At 48.0% G+C, this 22662-nt stretch overlaps 1 protein-coding gene across 1 annotated transcript in view; it reads right to left on the bottom strand.

Annotated features, from left to right (window-relative positions):
- Positions 1-22662, bottom strand: part of PDIA4 (protein disulfide isomerase family A member 4) — a 339636-nt gene that overhangs the window by 92534 nt on the left and 224440 nt on the right. Inside the window, exon 11 of the mRNA XM_063925192.1 lies at positions 13834-14039. Coding sequence (XP_063781262.1) covers positions 13834-14039 — 206 coding nt within the window. The remainder of the gene's footprint in view (positions 1-13833; positions 14040-22662) is intronic.

The raw sequence follows: 22662 nt of genomic DNA, 5'->3' as shown, positions 1-22662 counted from the left end.
AGAAAACACCCACCCGCAGGGGCGGGCAGTCGAGGCGGCAAAAGGGGCGGGCGCCCCCCGAGATCGACTCGGACGTAATCTTCAATCTGTCCTCCAAGTCTCTTTCACCGGTGGAAACAGCTGTCTTGGCTAAAGGACTGGCGTACATCCCTACCAAGTCCCCGGATAAGTTCAAATGGAAGATTGAGACATTCAGATTTAACAGATCACTCAAGCTCAGTGAACACTTTGACAAATCCTCCACTCTTCCAGCTAAACCAAGTTCACAATTGCAGAGCAGGAGATTTGGCGCTGCTTCCAAATTTGATCCTGTATCCACCAATTCGTCCATCAAAACCTTCACACGCATGATGGACAGTTTACAGGATGCTCCCATCTCCCGGGCCCATCAAAATCTTACAAGAGAAGAACAGTTGGCCCTGAAGTCCTTGCATTAGAGGCAGGATATAATCGTGAGAGGAGCAGATAAGGGTGGTGGTATTGTCGTTATGGACACAGACTTCTATATTGCAGAATGTGACCGTCTATTGGCCGATAGTGAGACATATAGTGAATTGCCAGTAGACACCACCAAAGAATTCAAAGCTGAGCTTGACGAGATTTTAAGCGTAGCTTTGACAGAAGGGCTCATTACACAAAAAATACATAATAAGCTGTGTTGCAGGTTCCCTGTTACCCCCATATTTTATGCCATTCCTAAAATGCAGAAAGATGCTCAGCACCCCCCTGGTCGGCCTATCATATCCGCCAGGGGTTCATTGTGTGAGGCACTAGCCATTTATCTAGATGTGTATTTACAGCCTTGTATTCAGGCTACTTTTACTCACTTGAAGGATTCTAACACTCTTTTGAGAAAGCTGGTTAACTTTGGGCCTGTTGACAACCACACTACATTGAATACTCTTGACGTAACTAGCTTATACACCTGCAATCCGCACCAAGCGGGTTTATTTGTAGTAAGATATCTCATCACTAACAATTCACTGTACACCGGTCCAGATATAGATTTATTCATCACATTATTGGAGTTCACGTTAACTAGTGATGAGCGGATTCGGTTTTACTCGGTTCTCAAAACAGAACCTTATGGGCTATCCAAAACACGTGACATCCGTGAGCCAATAAGATGACGTTTTGAGAACCGAGTAAAACAGAGTAAAACCGAATCCGCTCATCACTAACGTTAACACATAATTATTTTCTGTTTAACGGCCGGTTCTTTATTCAGAAGAAAGGATGTGCCATGGGCTCGGCGGTAGCTCCGTCGCTGGCCAACGCATACATGTGGGAGATAGAACGTAATCTGTTCTTTGAACATGTGTCCATCTCCGACCATATTTCATTATATGTCCGCTACATAGATGATTTACTCCTGTTTTGGACACACGAACCCGAAGCACTATGCACTTTAATTGAGGAACACAATGGGTCAGCTAGTCCGGTTAAGTTTACCCTCAACTTCCATGCCAATGAAATCTGTTTTTTAGATATTAAAATCATTTTGCACCACACTTTACAGCAAGCCCACAGACCGTAACACATTGTTACGGTATGATAGTTTCCATTCAAGACCCTTGGTGAGGGGTATGCCGCATTCACAGTTTCTCAGGGCTCGCAGAATCATCAGCGATCCTGATGACTTTGAAAAACAGTTAGACCTGATGTCTGAAAAGTTTCGCCAGAGGGGTTACCCCAACGACATCCTGAAACAAGCACGTAAAAAGGTCATGGCCCTCAGTAGAAGTGAGGCACTGAGGGGTGATAGCCCTAAAGTAAAAAGCGACAAAATAACCTGGGTCAATGAGTTTAATACCAACAGCTCTAGGACCAATAAACGCATTAAACAAATGTGGCCTATCATCAGTTCAGACCCTAGCTTACCGTCCCTTAAGCATACCAAAATAATGCCGTGATATACACGCAGTGCTAACATCAAGGACTTAGTGGTCAAAAATGATGTTACCAGCTTTAAAACAGCCACGACAGCCACACATTTTTTGAGTCGCAAGCCTGGCTGTTTTAAATGTTTAGGCTGCACCACATGCAGCTACATGCTGACGGGTGACTTTATTTTACATCCGCATACAGGGAGAAAAATCAACATCTCATGGCCTTTAACCTGTAGTTCCTCTTTTGTAATATATGTATTTATTTGCCCATGTAGCCTATATTATGTAGGCAAGACCCAATGCCTTTTTAATGAACGCATGGCCCAACACAGGTCGGCCATTAGAGCCGCCCTAACACCGGCAAAAGCGACCAACCGGTCGCTCGTCATTTCACCCAGATGCGACATAACTTGGCAGCTATTAGGTACAAAATTGTGGACCATATCCCGGCTTCCCACCGCGGTGGGGATAGAGCAGCCCAATTACTTCAACTGGAAGCCCGGTGGATTTTTAAATTAGATACCATCCACCCTAGAGGTCTAAATGAACAACTTAATCTACAGTGTTTTCTTTAGATGGGCTTGTCACCAGCTATCTACCAGACGTGGATGCTGTCTAACAGGTTTTTCTGCAGTTGGCCTATAATTTTTTCCATATGTTAACTAAATTTTTTTCACATTGGTCTACCATATATATTTTTTTCATATGTTCATCACTTACGCTGTTGCCATATATTTCTTTAATAAAATGCAACTTTCACAAAAAGCGTATAGCTAGAATAAGTGTCAAGTGACACTTTGCCCTGAACTTAGTGAGATCAGGATTAGGTTTAGGCAGCCAGTATTAGAGGAGTTTAGCAGGGATCATATTTCATGTATTTAATCAGGTCCAGACAAATTGATTTAAGGTATAAAAGTTTGTGAATTAGGTCTTGTCTGGATAGGATCATGTCTGCCATGTCAGTGGTTAAGTAGGGCTGATGTCTATTGTCAATCTGTGCATTCACGTATTATGTATTCATATTCACTTTTTACACGTTTTTCGTTTGTTTTAATATTTGATTGAACACTTGTTGCTATGCATTCAGGCAAGCAGTTGTTTTATGGTTTTAAATTGTATGTGTCACATGAGGCGGCGCAGCGTTGCTATGCTGCGCCGCGTCTCCATGGTAACCGGCTTTCCTCTGTCTGCCGCCGCGTCATCAATGGGTCCGTGTAGCGGGATGACGCGACTTCCGGGCACCGCATGTCGTACGCTGCCGGAAGTGCGGGCTCCATACACCGGACGGCGTGGACATGGAGGCAGACGCAGGTACCCGGGATTGGTAAGGTATTTAAGGTGTGTTTCTTAATATTGTCACTAGTTTGCAGTGTCCTGAGGAAGGGGGTCCGTCCCCCGAAACGTTGACCAATAAATGCACTTTCATTTTGATTAACCGGGATGTGAAAGTCTCTGAGTGCCGCCGTTCCCCTCTACTCTGCATATTGGGGCCACCACACCCCTAGGAGGGCACCGGAGCGATACCCCATTGGGGATAACGGAGTGCCGGGCTGTTTCTATGGAATATATATATATATATATATATATATATATATATATATATGTATATGTATTGGTAACCCGGCACTCCACTCTGTATCAAAAGCAACTTGCTGCGGTGCCTTCCCAATAAGGGATACAAGATCCCAAGTAAACAGCAGAAGTTTTCACGGGCGGCACTTGAGCAGACTCAGCAACGATGTTAAATCAAGTCGTTTATTATAGCCAACATGTTTCGGGGACAACGCCCCGTCCTCAGGGCCAGACAAGCCAAATGGATCAGACAAACAACATTTTATAGAACACAAGACCAAGACATTAAACCTTGATCTGCTTTAATGTCTTGGTCTTGTGTTCTATAAAATGTTGTTTGTCTGATCCATTTGGCTTGTCTGGCCCTGAGGACGGGGCGTTGTCCCCGAAACATGTTGGCTATAATAAACGACTTGATTTAACATCGTTGCTGAGTCTGCTCGAGTGCCGCCCGTGAAAACTTCTGATATATATATATATATATATATATATATATATATATACACACACACACACACATACATACATACTAGGGTCTCAATCTCTGCTGATAAGGTACCTGTCCACGCTGCCACAGCGCTATAAACCCATGCCGACACAATCGCCGGTCTGAGTAGTGTACCAGAATGTGCACGCTATCTGCAGGATCCCTGAGAATAGCTGTTACGTCAGGGCTACCTTTTGGGTAAACGTGACACCCTAGAGCAAGAATCCCATCATATCCTGGCCCTAGTGGGGAAAGGACACTGCCAGAGAATTCTTTGTGGTAAACTGCAGTCTCTTGTCTGGAGATTCACGCTCTTTTTCATCATGAGAGTAGGGAAATTTACCTCAGCTTTCTTCCCCTTAAACATGTGTACCCTTGTGTCAGGGACAGACGAGTCATCAGTGATATGCAAATCATCTTTTATTACAATAAAAATATATTGAATACTTTTCTGCCATTTTGGCTGTAACTTTGCATTATCGTAGTCGACACGAGTCAAACTCCGTGTCGATATCAGTGTCTTATTTTGGATAGTGAGCATTGAGAGACTCTAAAGGTCTCTGCAACATAGGGACAGACATGGGTAGATTTCCTGTCTGTTCTCTAATCTTTTGTGCAATAAATTCACCTTAGCACTTAATTACACATATCCAAACAGGTGTCGGCGTTGTCGACGGAGACACCCTCTCACACACATATTTGCTCCATCTCCTCCTTAGGGGAGCCTTTTACCTCAGACATGTCGACACACACGTACAGACACACCACACACTCAGGGAATGCTCATCTGAAGACAATTCCCCCATAAGGCCCTTTGGAGAGACAGAGTTAGAGTATGCCAGCACATACCCCAGCGCTATTAACCCAGGAATAACACAGTAACTTAATGTTAACCCAGTAGCTGCCGTTTACATTGATTTTTGCACCTAAATATGTGCCCCCCCCTCTTTTTACCCTCTTCTACCGTGTAACTGCAGGGGAGAGACTGGGGAGCTTCCTCTCAGCGGTGCTGTGGAGAGAAAAACATGGCGCTGGCGAGTGCTGAGGAAGACGCCCCGCCCCATCGACGGCGGGCTTCTGTCCCGCTTTTATGTACAAATTTGGCAGGGGCTCATACATATATACAGTGCCCAACTGTATATTATGCAGCCTGCACCCTTACAGTGACCGGAGTATGTGGGTGTAGTGTGGGAGCAATGGCGCACAGCTGCAGTGCTGTGCGCTACCTCATATGAAGACTGGAGTCTTCTGCCGCCGATTTCGAAGTCTTCTTGCTTCTTTCACCCAGCTTCTGTCTTCCGGCTCTGCGAGGGGGACTGCGGCGCGGCTCCGGGAACGGACGACAAAGGGTGAGATCCTGTGTACGATCCCTCTGGAGCTAATGGTGTCCAGTAGCCTACGAAGCAGGACCCATCTTCAGAGAGTAGGGCTGCTTCTCTCCCCTCAGTCCCACGATGCCGGGAGTCTGTTGCCAGCAGAGCTCCCTGAAAATAAAAAACCTAACAAAATACTTTCTTATAGCAAGCTCAGGAGAGCACACTAAGTAGCACCCAGCTCGTCCGGGCACAAATTCAAACTGAGGTCTGGAGGAGGGACATAGAGGGAGGAGCCAGAGCACACCAGTATCCAAATTCTTTCTTAAAGTGCCCTGTCTCCTGCGGAGCCTGTCTATTCCCCATGGTCATTACGGAGTCCCCAGCATCCACTAGGACATTAGAGAAAATAAGATTTTACTCACCGGTAAATCTATTTCTCGTAGTCCGTAGTGGATGCTGGGGACTCCGTAAGGACCATGGGGAATAGACTGGCTCCGCAGGAGACTGGGCACTCTATAAGAAAGATTTGGTACTATCTGGTGTGCACTGGCTCCTCCCTCTATGCCCCTCCTCCAGACCTCAGTTAGGCTACTGTGCCCGGAAGAGCTGACACAATAAGGAAGGATTTTTGAATCCCGGGTAAGACTCATACCAGCCACACCAATCACACCGTATAACTCGTGATACTATACCCAGTTAACAGTATGAAATATAACTGAGCCTCTCAACAGATGGCTCAACAATAACCCTTTAGTTAGGCAATAACTATATACAAGTATTGCAGACAATCCGCACTTAGGATGGGCGCCCAGCATCCACTACGGACTACGAGAAATAGATTTACCGGTGAGTAAAATCGTATTTTCTCTAACGTCCTAGTGGATGCTGGGGACTCCGTAAGGACCATGGGGATTATACCAAAGCTCCCAAACGGGCGGGAGAGTGCGGATGACTCTGCAGCACCGAATGAGAGAACTCCAGGTCCTCCTCAGCCAGGGTATCAAATTTGTAGAATTTTGCAAACGTGTTTGCCCCTGACCAAGTAGCAGCTCGGCAAAGTTGTAAAGCCGAGACCCCTTGGGCAGCCGCCCAAGATGAGCCCACCTTCCGTGTGGAATGGGCTTTTACAGATTTAGGCTGCGGTAAGCCTACCGCAGAATGCGCCAGCTGAATAGTGCTACAAATCCAGCGCGCAATAGACTGCTTAGAAGCAGGAGCACCTATCTTGTTGGGTGCATACAGGACAAAAAGCGAGTCAGTCTTTCTGACTCCAGCCGTCCTGGAAACAAAGTTTCAAGGCCCTGACTACATCCAGTAACTTGGAATCCTCCAAGTCCCCAGAAGCCGCAGGCACCACAATAGGTTGGTTCAAGTGAAAAGCAGATACCACCTTAGGGAGAAACTGGGGACGGGTCCTCAATTCTGCCCTATCCATATGAAAAATCAGATACGCGCTTTTTCAAGACAAGGCCGCCAATTCTGACACACGCCTGGCCGAAGCCAAGGCCAATAGCATGACCACTTTCCACGTGAGATATTTCAGATCCACAGTTTTAAGTGGTTCAAACCAATGTGATTTTAGGAAACTCAACACCACATTGAGATCCCAAGGTGCCACAGGAGGCACAAAAGGGGGCTGAATATGAAGCACTCCCTTTACAAAAGTCTGAACTTCAGGCAGTGAAGCCAGTTCTTTTTGGAAGAAAATCGACAGGGCCGAAATCTGGACTTTAATGGAACCCAATTTTAGGCCCATAGTCACTCCCGACTGTAGGAAGTGTAGAAAGCGACCCAGCTGAAATTCCTCTGTTGGGGCCTTCCTGGCCTCACACCACGCAACATATCTCCGCCAAATACGGTGATAATGGTTTGCGGTTACTTCTTTCCTGGCTTTTATTAGCGTAGGAATGACTTCCTCCGGAATGCCCTTTTCCTTTAGGATCCGGAATTCAACCGCCATGCCGTCAAACGCAGCCGCGGTAATCTTGGAACAGATAGGGCCCCTGCTGCAGCAGATCCTGTCTGAGCGGTAGAGGCCATGGGTCCTCTGATATCATTTCTTGAAGTTCCGGGTACCAAGCCCTTCTTGGCCAATCCGGAACCACGAGTATCGTTCTTACTCCTCGCCTTCTTATTATTCTCAGTACCTTTGGTATGAGAGGCAGAGGAGGGAACACATAAACCGACTGGTACACCCACGGTGTCACTAGAGCGTCCACAGCTATCGCCTGAGGGTCTCTTGACCTGGCGCAATATCTCTTTAGTTTTTTGTTGAGGCGGGACGCCATCATGTCCACCTGTGGCCTTTCCCAACGGTTTACCAACAGTAGGAAAACTTCTGGATGAAGTCCCCACTCTCCCGGGTGTAGGTCGTGTCTGCTGAGGAAGTCTGCTTCCCAGTTGTCCACTCCCGGAATGAACACTGCTGACAGTGCTAGTACGTGATTTTCCGCCCATCGGAGAATCCTTGTGGCTTCCGCCATCGCCATCCTGCTTCTTGTGCCGCCCTGTCGGTTCACATGGGCGACTGCCGTGATGTTGTCTGACTGGATCAGTACCGGCTGGCTTTGAAGCAGGGGTCTTGCCTGACTTAGGGCATTGTAAATGGCCCTTAGTTCCAGAATATTTATGTGTAGGGAAGTCTCCTGACTTGACCATAGTCCTTGGAAGTTTCTTCCCTGTGTGACTGCTCCCAAGCCTCGAAGGCTGGCATCCGTGGTTACCAGGACCCAGTCCTGTATGCCGAATCTGCGGCCCTCTAGAAGATGAGCACTCTGCAGCCACCACAGTAGAGACACCCTGGTCCTTGGAGACAGGGTTATCATTTGATGCATCTGAAGATGCGATCCCGACCACTTGTCCAAGAGGTCCCACTGGAAGGTTACTCGTGTGCAGCGATGCACCGATACCCGTTTTGGTTTTAGGAGGTCTCTGACTAGAGATGACAGCTCCTTGGCTTTCTCCTGCGGGAGAAACACTTTTTTCATTTCTGTGTCCAAAATCATCCCCAGGAACAGTAAGCGAGTGGAAGGAACCAGTTGTGACTTTGGAATGTTTAGAATCCAGCCATGCTGTTGTAGCACTTCCCGAGATAGTGCTACTCCGACCAGTAACTGCTCCCTGGACCTCGCCTTTATAAGGAGATCGTCCAAGTACGGGATAATTAAAACTCCCTTTTTTCGAAGGAGTATCATCATTTCTGCCATTACCTTGGTAAACACCCTCGGTGCCGTGGACAGTCCAAACGGTAGTGTCTGGAATTGGTAATGGCAATCCTGTACCACAAATCTGAGGTACTCCTGGTGAGGAAGGTAAATAGGGACATGCAGGTAAGCATCCTTGATGTCCAGGGATACCATGTAATCCCCCTCGTCCAGGCTTGCAATAACCGCCCTGAGCGATTCCATCTTGAACTTGAATTTTGTTATGTAAGTGTTCAAGGATTTCAAAATTAAAATGGGTCTCACCGAACCGTCTGGTTTCGGTACCACAAACAGTGTGGAATAGTAGCCCCGGCCTTGTTGAAGTAGGGGTACCTTGACTATCACCTGCTGGGAATACAGCTTGTGAATGGCCTCTAGCACAGCCTCCCTGCCCGATGGAGTCGTCGGTAAGGCGGATTTGAGGAAACGGCGGGGGGGAGGCGCCTCGAATTCAAACTTGTACCCCTGAGATACTACTTCAAAGATCCAGGGATCCACCCGTGAGCGAGCCCACTGATCGCGGAAATTCTTGAGGTGGCCCCCCACCGTACCTGGCTCCGCCTGTGGAGCCCCACCGTCATGCAGCGGATTTGGAAGAAGCGGGGGAGGACTTTTGGTCCTGGGAACCTGCTGTGTGTTGCAGCTTTTTCCCCCTTCCTCTGCCTCTAGACAGAAAGGACCCGCCTTTTCCCCGCCTGTTTTTCTGGGGTCGAAAGGACTGTACTTGGTAATACGGTGCTTTCTTAGGATGTGAGGGGACATGGGGCAAAAATGCAGACTTCCCAGCCGTTGCTGTGGAAACAAGGTCTGAGAGACCGTCCCCGAATAACTCCTCACCCTTATAAGGCAAAACTTCCATGTGCCTTTTAGAATCTGCATCTCCTGTCCACTGCCGAGTCCATAAGCCTCTTCTAGCAGAAATGGACAAAGCACTTATTCTAGATGCCAGCCGGCAGATCTCCCTCTGTGCATCTCTCATGTATAAGACCGAGTCTTTTATATGCTCTATGGTTAGCAATATAATGTCTGTCTAGGGAGTCAATATTTTCCGACAGGGAATCTGACCAAGCAGCAGCAGCACTGCACATCCAGGCTGAAGCAATAGCTGGTCTCAGTATAACACCAGTGTGTGTGTAAATAGAAAGCAGGAGGCTATCCTAAAATCTATCAGCAGGTTCCTTTAGGGCGGCCGTATCCGGAGACGGTAGTGCCACCTTTTTAGACAAACGTGTGAGCGCTTTATCCACCCTAGGGGGAGTTTCCCAACGTGACCTATCCTCTGGCGAGAAAGGGAACGCCATTAGTAATTTTTTTGAAATCACCAATTTTTTTTATCGGGGAAAGCCCACGCTTCTTCACACACCTCATTCAATTCCTCAGATGGGGGAAAAACTATAGGTAGTTTTTTCTCCCCAAACATAATACCCTTTTTTGAGGTACCTGGATTTATATCAGTAAGGTGCAATACCTCTTTCATTGCCTCAATCATGCCACAAATGGCCCTAGTGGACATTAAATTTGACTCATCGTCGTCGACACTTGCATCAGTATCCGTGTCGACATCTGTGTCTGCCATCTGAGGTAGTGGTCGTTTCAGGGCCCCTGACGGCCTTTGAATCGTCTGGGCAGGCACGAGCTGAGAAGCCGGCTGTCCCGCATTTGGCATGTCGTCAAATTTTTTATGTAAGGAGTCGACACTTGCACGTAATTCCTTCCATAAATCCATCCACTCAGGTGTCTGCCCCGCAGGGGGTGACATCACATTAATAGGCATCTGCTCCGCCTCCACATAAGTCTCCTCATCAAACATGTCGACACAGCCGTACCGACACACACATACACATACACACACACACACACACACACACACACACACACACACACACACACACACACACACACACACACACACACAGGGAATGCTCTTACAAGGAGACAGGACCCCACAAAAGCCCTTTGGGGAGACAGAGAGAAAGTATGCCAGCACACACCAGAGCGCTATAATAATACAGGGACTAACTGAATTATGACCCTTTATAGCTGCTTATTATATTAAACTGCGCCCAATTTTAGTGCCCCCCCTCTCTTTTTTACCCTTTCCGTAGTGTAGACTGCAGGGGAGAGTCAGGGAGCTTCCTTCCAGCGGAACGGTGAGGGAATAATGGCGCCAGTGTGCTGAGGGAGAAGGCTCCGCCCCTTTTTCGGCGGCCTTTCTCCCGCTTTTTTTTCTTCCTGTAATCTGGCAGGGGTAATTACCACATATATAGCCTCTGGGGCTTTATATTGTGGTTATTTTGCCAGCCAAGGTGTTTTTATTGCTGCTCAGGGCGCCCCCCCCCAGCGCCCTGCACCCTCAGTGACCGGAGTGTGAAGTGTGTAATGAGGAGCAATGGCGCACAGCTGCAGTGCTGTGCGCTACCTTGGTGAAGACTGATGTCTTCTGCCGCCGATTTTCCGGACCATCTTCATGCTTCTGGCTCTGTAAGGGGGACGGCGGCGCGGCTCCGGGAACGAACACCAAGGACGGGTCCTGCGGTCGATCCCTCTGGAGCTAATGGTGTCCAGTAGCCTAAGAAGCCCAAGCTAGCTGCAAGCAGGTAGGTTCGCTTATTCTCCTCTTAGTCCCTCGATGCAGTGAGCCTGTTGCCAGCAGGTCTCACTGTAAAATAAAAAACCTAATTTTAAACTTTCTTTTTAGAAGCTCAGGAGAGCTCCTAGTGTGCATCCAGCTCGGGCCGGGCACAGAAATCTAACTGAGGTCTGGAGGAGGGGCATAGTGGGAGGAGCCAGTGCACACCAGATAGTACCAAATCTTTCTTATAGAGTGCCCAGTCTCCTGCGGAGCCCGTCTATTCCCCATGGTCCTTACGGAGTCCCCAGCATCCACTAGGACGTTAGAGAAAATACATTTTTCAAGAAGCTATCTACCCTTCTATCTGTGACATCATTTAGCGAGGTAGATGACAGTGGTAAAGCAGATTTATGCATAAGTCACAGCACATGTGCATCTACTTTTGGAGGAACTTCTCTTTCCTAACAATCCGCAGCTGGAAATGGGTAATAAGAATCCTATCTTTTCGGAATCTTTTACTTTTTACTGGGCGTCGCCCAAGATTCTTCCATCATTTCCGTCAGCTCATCCGACGCTGGGAATTCAGCTTTAACTGCTTTTGCTCGTTTAAACACAGGTGCTTTAGACTTGGACACTGACTTGGCTGGCTCTTCCAACGAGAGAACAGCCTTCACAGCATCAATAAGTTCAGCTACATCCTCTGAACTAAAACTCTGCGACTGATCATCATACGGAATATTTGAATATACTGTATCATCATCATCATCTGTTGTATCATCTTGTGTAGTCTGCCACATAGACGCATCTGTCTTAGGCTTACCTGTCCCTTGGTTACTACTAGAGGCTACTGGAACCAAGCCATAGGAAGGGAGCTGCATGTATGGGTTAATAGTGTAACCTAACCCCTGTGGTGGTGCTACCGGAGTTAACCTGTCCGCTATTGAAGATAAAGTCTTTGCGAACATATTCCATGGTGGCTCTGTTGGTGGTTGAACCAACTCCTGTTTTTTACTTTGCTGAAAAACAAAAAACAGTTCTCGCACAACCCCTCATAAGTGACCAATTGGTCCATACCAATTAACCCTGTCTTACAAGATAAGCATGTTAGGGATGTAGGAGTGCCTGATAAATACTCCTCGTCACTTTTGCCGCTCACAGACATGGTAATAATCTGTTAATGACTACACAATTTGTGACTGCAAATCACCTATATATGAATATATAGAAGTGAGATCAATCTGACCACAGCCGTGCACCTGAATTGAGGGTCAGAATGGGACTGACATATACATAGAAAAGTCAGCACACATACTAGCAGTCAGTCACATGTGAAGGCATTAAACATTGTCATATGAGAATACAACCCCCATAACAACTTACAAGTAAGTAGGAAAATTGTACTTCTGTTTTTAACTGTTTTTTTTCAACATCACATGCAGAAACCGTAATTTATACAGATCGCATATGCAATATGTACTAAAAATTAACAATTCAAACTAACAAGTAGAGAGAATTTTTAGTACTGTATACCCTTCCTCCATATAGTGGGATACAGGGAGACTCACCACACTTCCATATCTAAGCAAATGCGCTCGCAAGACGCTGAGTGGATTCAGACGCTACTGATGTACACTACCGCTCCTATTAACGGACACAATCGCTCATGACGGACACGGACGCTCAGCGACTTCCACGTGTATGCAGACGCTAAGGCCTGCGACTCGGTCAAGGCGGGATCTCTAGTGTACACAACCGCAACTAAGCTGCGACCAAGTACCCTCGTGGCAGCGTCTGAGACGGAAGTGAGGTCATTTAGTTCATGGACGGGAGACACGCGGAAACTGGTCATAAACTCGGAGGAGGGGCGGCCAGGAGAGCGTCTGAATCCCCCTGTTGACTTAAACTCTAAGTCCTGGTGCCTATGATCCCTAAAGTGTAGCGATGTCGCACTCGAGATGTTTGGCGCATCAACACACTGTTTGTAGTCTCCATCAATACAGTGTAGCTGTGTCCGGATCCCTCTAGTAAGAAGAAATCCATAGACTTACCTTCCCCCCATGCTCCGGCCACAGCCTAGTTACGTCTGCTGGACCTGCTAGAACATCAGAGACAGACGCCCGTCGAGACAGCACTGTACCGCGAAGGTAAGCGTTATTGCGACCCGGTGGGGAGTTGTTGGAGCGACTCTTTCCAGTATGCGTTTAAGACGCTGTTAAGAAAAGTCGCTCAAAAAACATAGTAAGTCTATAAAAATAACATAATAAAAGCTACAGGCTGCTTTATTCACAGCAGCCCTGAGACCATGGTCTGGCTTCCTGCCGCACCAAGCAAAAAACTGATTTGACCGAGTCAGTGGGCGGGACTATACGGTGAAGCCCCGATGCATCCTGGGAGGCCAGAAAGTTAGTGACCGTGTTGGTGCCATTTCCACTGTCGCTCAACCATACCCCAATGTTATCCTGTGGATAATCCTGTGGACTCAGCCAGAGAAAGTTAAAATGGTGGTCAGCACAGTCATGAATATTTATAATGGACTTCATTAAATATACATGTATACTTCTGCTGGATGAGAAGGTTTGTGCTTTGTAGCCATGTATACATACCAGTAAAACCATTTAATCATTATCATTTTTAAGTGGTTTAAGAATACAATTATTGTTTCCATGCAGGTAAGATTTGGTGGAGATGAAGTCATGGATCACTGTGGAAGCAGGGAAGAAAACCTTTAAATTCCTAGCCTGCTTAGAATACCATAAGTTATCATTGCAACACTGGAAAATACAAACATCTTTACCATATTTCTGTCTCGGCCCACTGTAATCATATGCTTTGCCCTTCCGAAAAATCTTCAGTGTTGGAAAGCCAGTAACCTCATATCTTTTAGCAAGTTCCGCTTCCGCAGTGGCATCCACTTTTGCCAAAGGTATTGCTGGTGTGCGCTTGCTGAGCTCCTGTGCAGCTTTTTCATATTCTGGGGCAAGCTTTTTACAGTGTCCACACCTAATGGCAATTTTAATGTTAAAAATAATAAGGGTCATAGATGTGGCAAGAAAGATCTTAATGCCTGACATTTGTTGATCATTTTAAATTTGGTAGAGAATATCAATGGTCTGAAAAACAAAAAAGGTACTAGGAGAGCACTTTGTAATTGCATACTTGTAGCTGCATAACACAAGACATCGAGTGAAAATAGGATTTTAGATACCTACCGGTAAATCCTTTTCTTGTAGTCCATAAGGCATATTGGGGACACATTAGTAAGATGGGTATAGACGGGGTCCAAAGGAGCCAGTGCACATTAATTTTCTCCCACTGGGTGTGCTGGCTCCTCCCCTCTATGCTCCCTCCTACAGGCAGTTATAGGTAAAACGGTGCCCGAAGGAGAAATTACATACTTGAGAGAAGGAACATAACGAGAAGTGTGGTGAGATTTATACACCAGCACACCATAACACAACTGGGCCAGCAACAGCTGGCAACATAAACCGCAACGGCTGAACATATAACATCTAACAGAGAACCTGCAGAAAGTCACCACACAGAGGCGGGTACACAATATCCCGTATGGACTACAAGAAAAGGTTTTACCGGTAGGTATTTAAAACCCTATTTCTCTAGCATCCATAAGGGATATTGGGGACAAATTAGTACGATGGGCATGTTTCAAAGCTTTCAGAACGGGCGGAGACATCTGCAGTACCACCTGCCCAAAATGGGTATCCCCTTTTGGCCAGGGTATCAAACTTGAAGAACTTCACAAAGGTGTTCTTCCCCGACCAGGTAGCGGCTCGGCATAGTTGCAAAAGCGAGACTCCACAGGCAGCCGCCAAGGTAGATCTTCAAGGCATGTATAGCATCCAAGGTCTCCGGAGGAGCAGAAGCGTCCGAATAGGACAGAATCACAATAGGCTGATTCACTTGAAACGCAGAGACGAAGTTTGGCAGGAACTGCTGCCTAGTCCTGGGCTCCGATCTGTCCTCAAAGGACCAAGTAGGAAGCCAGGGCCAGTAACATCACAGTCTTCCACGTGAGGTACTGGTCTTCTACCGTCATCAGAGGTTCAAACCAGGAGGACTGTAGAAATTTCAACACTACATCCAAATCTCAGGGTGCCGTAGGCGGCACAAAGGGAGAGATTGTATATGGAGTACTCCTTGCAAGAAGGTTTGAACTTCTGACAGTACTGCCAATTTCTTCTGAAAGAAAATGGAGAGAGCTGAAATCTGGCCCTTAAATGGAACCCAGACGCAAGCCCTTATCCACACCAGCCTGCAGGAAATGTAGGAAACGTCCCAAGTGAAACACTGCAGCCGGATATGTGCGTTCCTCGCACTAAGAGACATATCTCCTCCAGATATGATAAGTGTTTTGACATTACAGGTTTTCTGGCCTGAACCATGGTTGCAATAACCTTCTTGGAAAGGCCCTTATGAGCTAGGATGTTCCGCTCAACCTCCATGCCGTCAAACAAAGACGCCATAAGTCCGGGTAGACGAACGGTCCTTATTGAAGATCTCTGAGTGGTAGAGGCCAAGGGTCTTTGACGGACATGTCTAGAAGATCCGCGTACCACGCTCTCCGGGGCAAGCAGAATTGCTTGTACTCCTTGAATCGGAGGAAATATGTAGACCAGCCGGTAAGGCCAAGGCGACGTCCGTGCATCCACTGCGCACGCCTGAGGGTCTCTGGTTCGCAAGCAATAGGAGCAAAGTTTCTTGTTGAGGCGAGATGTCATCAAGTCGATCTGGGGGCAACCCCATTGGTTGATGATCAGCTGAAACACTTGAGCATGGAGGCCCCACTCTCCTTGGGTGGAGACCGTGGCGACTCAGGAAGTCCGCTTCCAAGTTGACTACTCCTGGACTGAAGATTGCGGACAGTGCTATTGCATTTCTTTCCGCCCACAGGAGTATTCTTGATACTTCTCTCATGCAGGCCCTGTTTTTTGTCCCTCCTTGTCGACTGATGTATTGCTTGATCCCGGAGCAGAAGGGAGGCCTGAATCAGGGCATTATAAATAGCCATCCTCGCAGAGGTCATGAGGAGAATCCAATCTTGAACTCCGAAGCGTCGACCTTCTTGGAGATGGGAAGACTGCAGCCACCACAGGAGTGAAATCCTGGCCCGGGGTAACAGGACCACTTGTTCAGGATGTCCCGTTGAAAGGGTCTGGCATGGAACTGTCCATACTGAATGTCCTCGTACGATGCTACCATCTTCCCCAAAAATCTTATGCAAAGATGATTGTAAACCCGAGTCGATCGGAGAACCATGCAAACCATTTCCTGGGGAGTTCTCACTCTGTCCTCTGGGAGGAACACTTTCTGCGCTACAGTATCCAGTAGCATTCCCAGAAACAGGAGCAGCTGAGATGGCTCCAGGTGAGACTCCTGTAGATTGAGGATCCACCCGTGGTGTGACAGAAGGTGTATAGTGCGATCTATATGGAGCAGGAGGAGCTCCCTGGAACTCGCCTTTATCAGGAGATCGACAAGGTAAAGGTCCACGTTGACCCCCTGGACCCTGAGCTGGAACATCATTTCCGCCATCACCTTTGTGGACACTCTCGGAGCTGTAGACGGGCCAAACGGTAACGCCTGGAACTGGTAGTGGTCGTTCAGCAGGGCAAATCTCAGATAGGCTTGATGGGGAGGCCAGATTGGGTTATAAAGGTAGGCGTCCTTGATATCCAGGGACACTAGTAATTCCTGACATTCCAGACCTGCGATCACTGCTCTCAAAGATTCCATCTTGAATTTGAAAACCTTTAGGTAAGGATTCAAGGACTTCAGGTCCAAAATCGGCCTCACAGACCAGTCTGGTTTTGGCATATCGAACAGACTGGAGTAGTAACCTTTCCCTTGCTGTTGCAGGGGAACTGAAACAATGACTTGGAACCGGGCCAACTTTGTGATGGCCTGTAGTAGCGTAACACGCATATTTTCCAAAGCTGGTAAGCTTGATTTGAAAAATCGTTGGGGAGGAGCACCATCGAACTCCAGCTTGTAAGCCTGAGAAATAAGGTCCCTTACCCAGGCGTCCTGGCAGGAACTTTCCCAGATGTGGCTGAAGTGACTTAGTCGGGCTCCCACCTCGAGATCCTCCCACTGTCATGCTGAGGTATTTGCAGAAGCCGAACCGGTGCTCTGATCTTGAGAGCCGGCAATGGCTGGTTTCTTAGGTTTACCCCTGGTGCCTCTAGCTGCATTTGATGCACCTCTGGCCCTAGATCGAAATCTGGTGGACGAAAGGACCGAGTAGACGGTCCTGGGTAGGTACGTCTAGCAGGCGGAGCCCCCGAAGGAAGAAACACTTATTTGCCAGCAGTAGCTTTGGAGATCCATGCAATCAATTCGCTTCCGAAAAGCCGCTACAGGGAAGAGATTCCACTTTGCGTTTGGAGTCAGCATCTGCAATCCACTGAGGTAACCATATGGCTCTGCGTGCTGAAACAGCCATAGCAGTAGTCCTAGCATTAATATTGCCAATCTCTTTTAGGGAGTCACAAAGGACTCTTGCCGTGTCCTGAATGTGTTTTAGGAAAGTCACCGTAGTAACTAGGGTCATGTCACCCGAGAGACCCTCCTGAATTTGAGTAGCCCAGGAGTTAATTGCATGCGTCATCCAACAACCTGCAATAACCGGTCTTTGAGATACGCCTGCAGCAATGTAGATGGATTTCAGTGTAGCTTCAATTTTTCCTATCCCCAGAGTCTTTTCCGTAAAGGAGGCCGGAGCTGGGAGTACCACCTTCTTAGAGAGGCGAGAGACTGAAACGTCTACAGCCGGAAATTCTTCCCAAAATTTTCAACCCTCAGGAGCAAATGGAAATGTAAGCAAAAACTGTTTTGGCACCGGATATTTTCTTATCTGGATTCTTTAGAATCAGGAAATGTGACACTCAGTTTGTCTTGAAGGAGGAAAAACTACTGCTGGTTTGCAGCATCCTCTAGGGGGAGCTTTAGCACATCCCTAATAGCTAAAATGAGGGGTTCAATACCCAGTGTAGGACTGGAATGAATCCCCACTTAAGGGATCTACACCGTCCCCATCATCCTGTATATCATCATCAGAATCTGATAGAAGTGCAGGCAAAGCACGTTTTTGTGCACCTGTATAAGACGGGGGGGGGGGGGGGGGGGGGGGGGGGCGGGGGACATCAGCCCTGGCAGCTAGATCTGCTACTGCTTTTTGCAGTTCTTGAGTTTTATTGGCAGTGAGCTGAGATGACACATCAGACATCATAGTTTTGATAGCCCCCAGCCAGGTGGGCTTATCTCTCTCCTCTCATGGTCCTCAGCATTTTGTGAGGATTGACTACACTGCTCACATGATATGAAATCAGATGAGAGAGGAGAAAATCTGGTATGACACACACTGCATAACTTTTGTTTTACCATTATGAAAATACACAGTACACCAACACCAGACTGATGACAATGCAAGCCTGCCCTATTGCATGTGAGAGGAGACACATAAGAGAGGACCCAGCACACACCGCAGAGCCCCAGTGAGGTTGTCATCGTTTTAATCTAACAGTGAGAACGGTTTTTAAAATGGAAATCCCTCAGAGGAATTAATCTGTGCACAAATAGCGGCTCTCCCCCTAACTAAACACCCTGTACCAGTGATCCAGCGTATGACAGTGCGGAGGAGCTGTGTAAGGCTGCTGTTGCTTATGCAGAAGAAGGCGCCAAAATGCAGCTGAGCCCGCTCTGATGTAGCTCCGCTCCCCATAATGGCACCGGAGCTACCTATATTTATACCGTATGCCTCACCCGCGCTGCTGCCGCATGAAGAACCGGGGAACCCCCCCCCTAGAGGGGCCCTCGGTGTGTACTCACCACCGACGATCACCTTCAGGCTATGTTAGGGGTGTGCGGTGTGCTGCGGTTGCGACAGCCAAGACACAGTGTCCCGCTGAACAAACACCCTTGAGGTGCAGCGGGGAAAGCGGCTCTGCACCTCAGGAGGCCGGAGACCGTACCCTCCCCTAACTCCTACGGCGCAGGTATGTTGTTGCCCAAACAGCATACCAAAATAAACAAAAGTTTAAAATAAATTGAACAAAAACTCTAGAGCTAGCAGAGTGTGCAGACTCTCCTGAGGGCACTTTTTTCTAAACTAAACTGCTTGTAGAAGGGGGCATAGAGGGGAGGAGCCAGCACACCCAGTGGAAGAAATGTAAAGTGCACTGGCTCCTTTGGACCCTGTCTATACCCATCGTACTAATGTGTCCCCAATATCCCTTATGGATTCTAGAGAAATACACACTAGATTATTATACACCAGAAATATACAATAGTTTCACACTTTTCTAATCACCACTATAGTAACTATATCCTGAAGCAGGAGATGGTGTTTTTCCTTGCTTTCCATAATGCAAGTTTTTACCGTTATGGCCTACTTTAACAGGCTGCAGTATGATTTGGCGGTAGTAAGACCAACGACGTCAGCATCCAGTTAGTTGAAATCCCAACAGGGAGGAGGTAAGACCGTTTCCCCTTGTCCCCTACCCCTCCCTTAGTGCAGCCTGTCCCTAATTCCCCCCCCCCCCTCCCCCGGTACCTAAACCTATCCCCCTTCCGCGTAGACTAAAAGCTGCACAGTATTTGTGATCTATGTGAAAAATCAACCAGTATATTCCCTGTATGCAATATGTAACTACACCTGTGCATCCCATGTATCACACTTTTTGTCCATATGCAAGTTTGCACCTATGAGCTGGATTTATTCACAATTCTAAATGAGACACATAGGGACTGAAGCAGAGGTAGTAGCAAAATATATTTAGTTTATATGTGTGCAGGTCAGGTGTGTCAGAACATTTTTAGGTGGGGGGGGGGGAAATATAATTTCAGTTTGGCGCCCCTAAATCTCTAAATGTCGCCCCCTCTGTGTTATATCCCATAACAAAAATGGAGGGGGAGAGAGAGAGAGGGAGAGGGAGAGAGAAGGGGGGGGGGGGGGGGGGGAGGAGAGAGAGAGACAGAGACACACGGAGAGAGAGGTGTAGTATGGTATGCCGGCGGCCTGGCTCACGGCAACCAGCATACCATCGCCAGGACCCAGACCGTCGGCATACCAACAGCGTGGCGAGCGCAAATGAGCCCCTTGTGGGCTCGCTGCGCTCGCCACGCTGTGGGCACGGTGGTGCACTACACGCACCACACTATTCTCCCTCCAGGGGGGGTCATGGACCCCCAAGTAGGAGAAAAAAAATAAGATTTTACTCACCGGTAAATCTATTTCTCGTAGTCCGTAGTGGATGCTGTGACTCCGTAAGGACCATGGGGAATAGCGGCTCAGCAGGAGACTGGGCACAACTAAAGAAAGCTTTAGGACTACCTGGTGTGCACTGGCTCCTCCCACTATGACCCTCCTCCAGACCTCAGCTAGGATACTGTGCCCGGAAGAGCTGACACAATAGGGAAGGATTTTGAATCCCGGGTAAGACTCATACCAGCCACACCAATCACACCGTACAACTCGTGATACTATACCCAGTTAACAGTATGATATATAACAGAGCCTCTCAACAGATGGCTCAACAATCACCCTTTGTTAACAATAACTATATACAAGCATTGCAGACAATCCGCACTTGGGATGGGCGCCCAGCATCCACTACGGACTACGAGAAATAGATTTACCGGTGAGTAAAATCTTATTTTCTCCGACGTCCTAAGTGGATGCTGGGACTCCGTAAGGACCATGGGGATTATACCAAAGCTCCCAAACGGGCGGGAGAGTGCGGATGACTCTGCAGCACCGAATGAGCAAACTACAGGTCCTCCTCAGCCAGGGTATCAAATTTGTAGAATTTAACAAAGGTGTTAGACCCTGACCAAGTAGCAGCTCGGCAAAGTTGTAAAGCCGAGACCCCTCGGGCAGCCGCCCAAGAAGAGCCCACCTTCCTTGTGGAATGGGCTTTTACAGATTTAGGATGCGGCAGTCCGGCCGCAGAATGCGCAAGCTGAATTGTGCTACAGATCCAGCGAGCAATGGTCTGCTTAGAAGCAGGAGCACCCAGCTTGTTGAGTGCTATAGCGAGTCAGTTTTCCTGACTCCAGCCGTCCTGGAAACATACATTTTCAAGGCCCTGACTACGTCCAGTAACTTGGAATCCTCCAAGTCCCTAGTAGCCGCAGGCACCACAATAGGTTGGTTCAAGTGAAAAGCTGATACCACCTTAGGGAGAAACTGGGGACGAGTCCTCAATTCTGCCCTATCCATATGGAAAATCAGATAAGGGTTTTTACACGACAAAGCCGCCAATTCTGACACACGCCTGGCCGAAGCCAAGGCCAATAGCATGACCACCTTCCACGTGAGATATTCTAAATCCACGGTTTTAAGTGGCTCAAACCAATGTGATTTTAAAAAATCCAACACCACGTTGAGATCCCAAGGTGCCACTGGAGGCACAAAAGGGGACTGAATATGCAGCACTCCCTTAACAAATGTCTGAACTTCAGGCAGTGAAGCCAGTTCTTTCTGGAAGAAAATCGACAGAGCCGAAATCTGGACCTTAATGGAACCCAATTTTAGGCCCATAGTCACCCCTGACTGTAGGAAGTGCAGAAATCGACCCAGCTGAAATTCCTCTGTTGGGGCCTCCCTGGCCTCACACCACGCAACATATTTTCGCCATATGCGGTGATAATGGTTTGCGGTTACTTCTTTCCTAGCTTTAATCAGCGTAGGAATGACTTCCTCCGGATACCCTTTTCCTTCAGGATCCAGCGTTCAACCGCCATGCCGTCAAACGCAGCCGTAGTAAGTCTTGGTACAGACAGGGGCCCTGCTGCAGCAGGTCCAGTCTGAGCGGTAGAGGCCATGGGTCCTCTGAGATCATTTCTTGAAGTTCCGGGTACCAAGTTCTTCTTGGCCAATCCGGAACAATGAGTATAGTTCTTACTCCTCTTTTCCTTATTATCCTCAGTACCTTGGGTATGAGAGGAAGAGGAGGGAACACATAAACCGACTGGTACACCCACGGTGTCACTAGAGCGTCCACAGCTATTGCCTGAGGGTCTCTCGACCTGGCGCAATATCTTTCTAGCTTTTTGTTTAGGCGGGACGCCATCATGTCCACCTGTGGCCTTTCCCAACGGTTTACAATCAGTTGGAAGACTTCTGGATGAAGTCCCCACTCTCCCGGGTGTAGGTCATGTCTGCTGAGGAAGTCTGCTTCCCAGTTGTCCACTCCCGGAATGAACACTGCTGACAGTGGTAACACGTGATTTTCCGCCCATCGGAGAATCCTTGTGGCTTCTGCCATCGCCATCCTGCTTCTTGTGCCGCCCTGTCGGTTTACATGGGCGACTGCCGTGATGTTGTCTGACTGGATCAGTACCGGCTGGTTTTGAAGCAGGGGTCTTGCCTGACTTAGGGCATTGTAAATGGCCCTCAGTTCCAGAATATTTATGTGTAGGGAAGTCTCCTGACTTGACCAAAGTCCCTGGAAGTTTCTTCCCTGTGTGACTGCCCCCCAGCCTCGAAGGCTGGCATCCGTGGTCACCAGGACCCAGTCCTGTATGCCGAATCTGCGGCCCTCTTGGAGATGAGCACTCTGCAGCCACCACAGCAGAGACACCCTGGTCCTTGGAGACAGGGTTA

Source organism: Pseudophryne corroboree, chromosome 5 (assembly GCF_028390025.1).
Source record: "Pseudophryne corroboree isolate aPseCor3 chromosome 5, aPseCor3.hap2, whole genome shotgun sequence".
Classification (NCBI taxonomy): domain Eukaryota; kingdom Metazoa; phylum Chordata; class Amphibia; order Anura; family Myobatrachidae; genus Pseudophryne; species Pseudophryne corroboree.
Note: the sequence above shows the minus strand (reverse complement) of the source record. Positions and strands in the feature narration are given on the sequence as shown.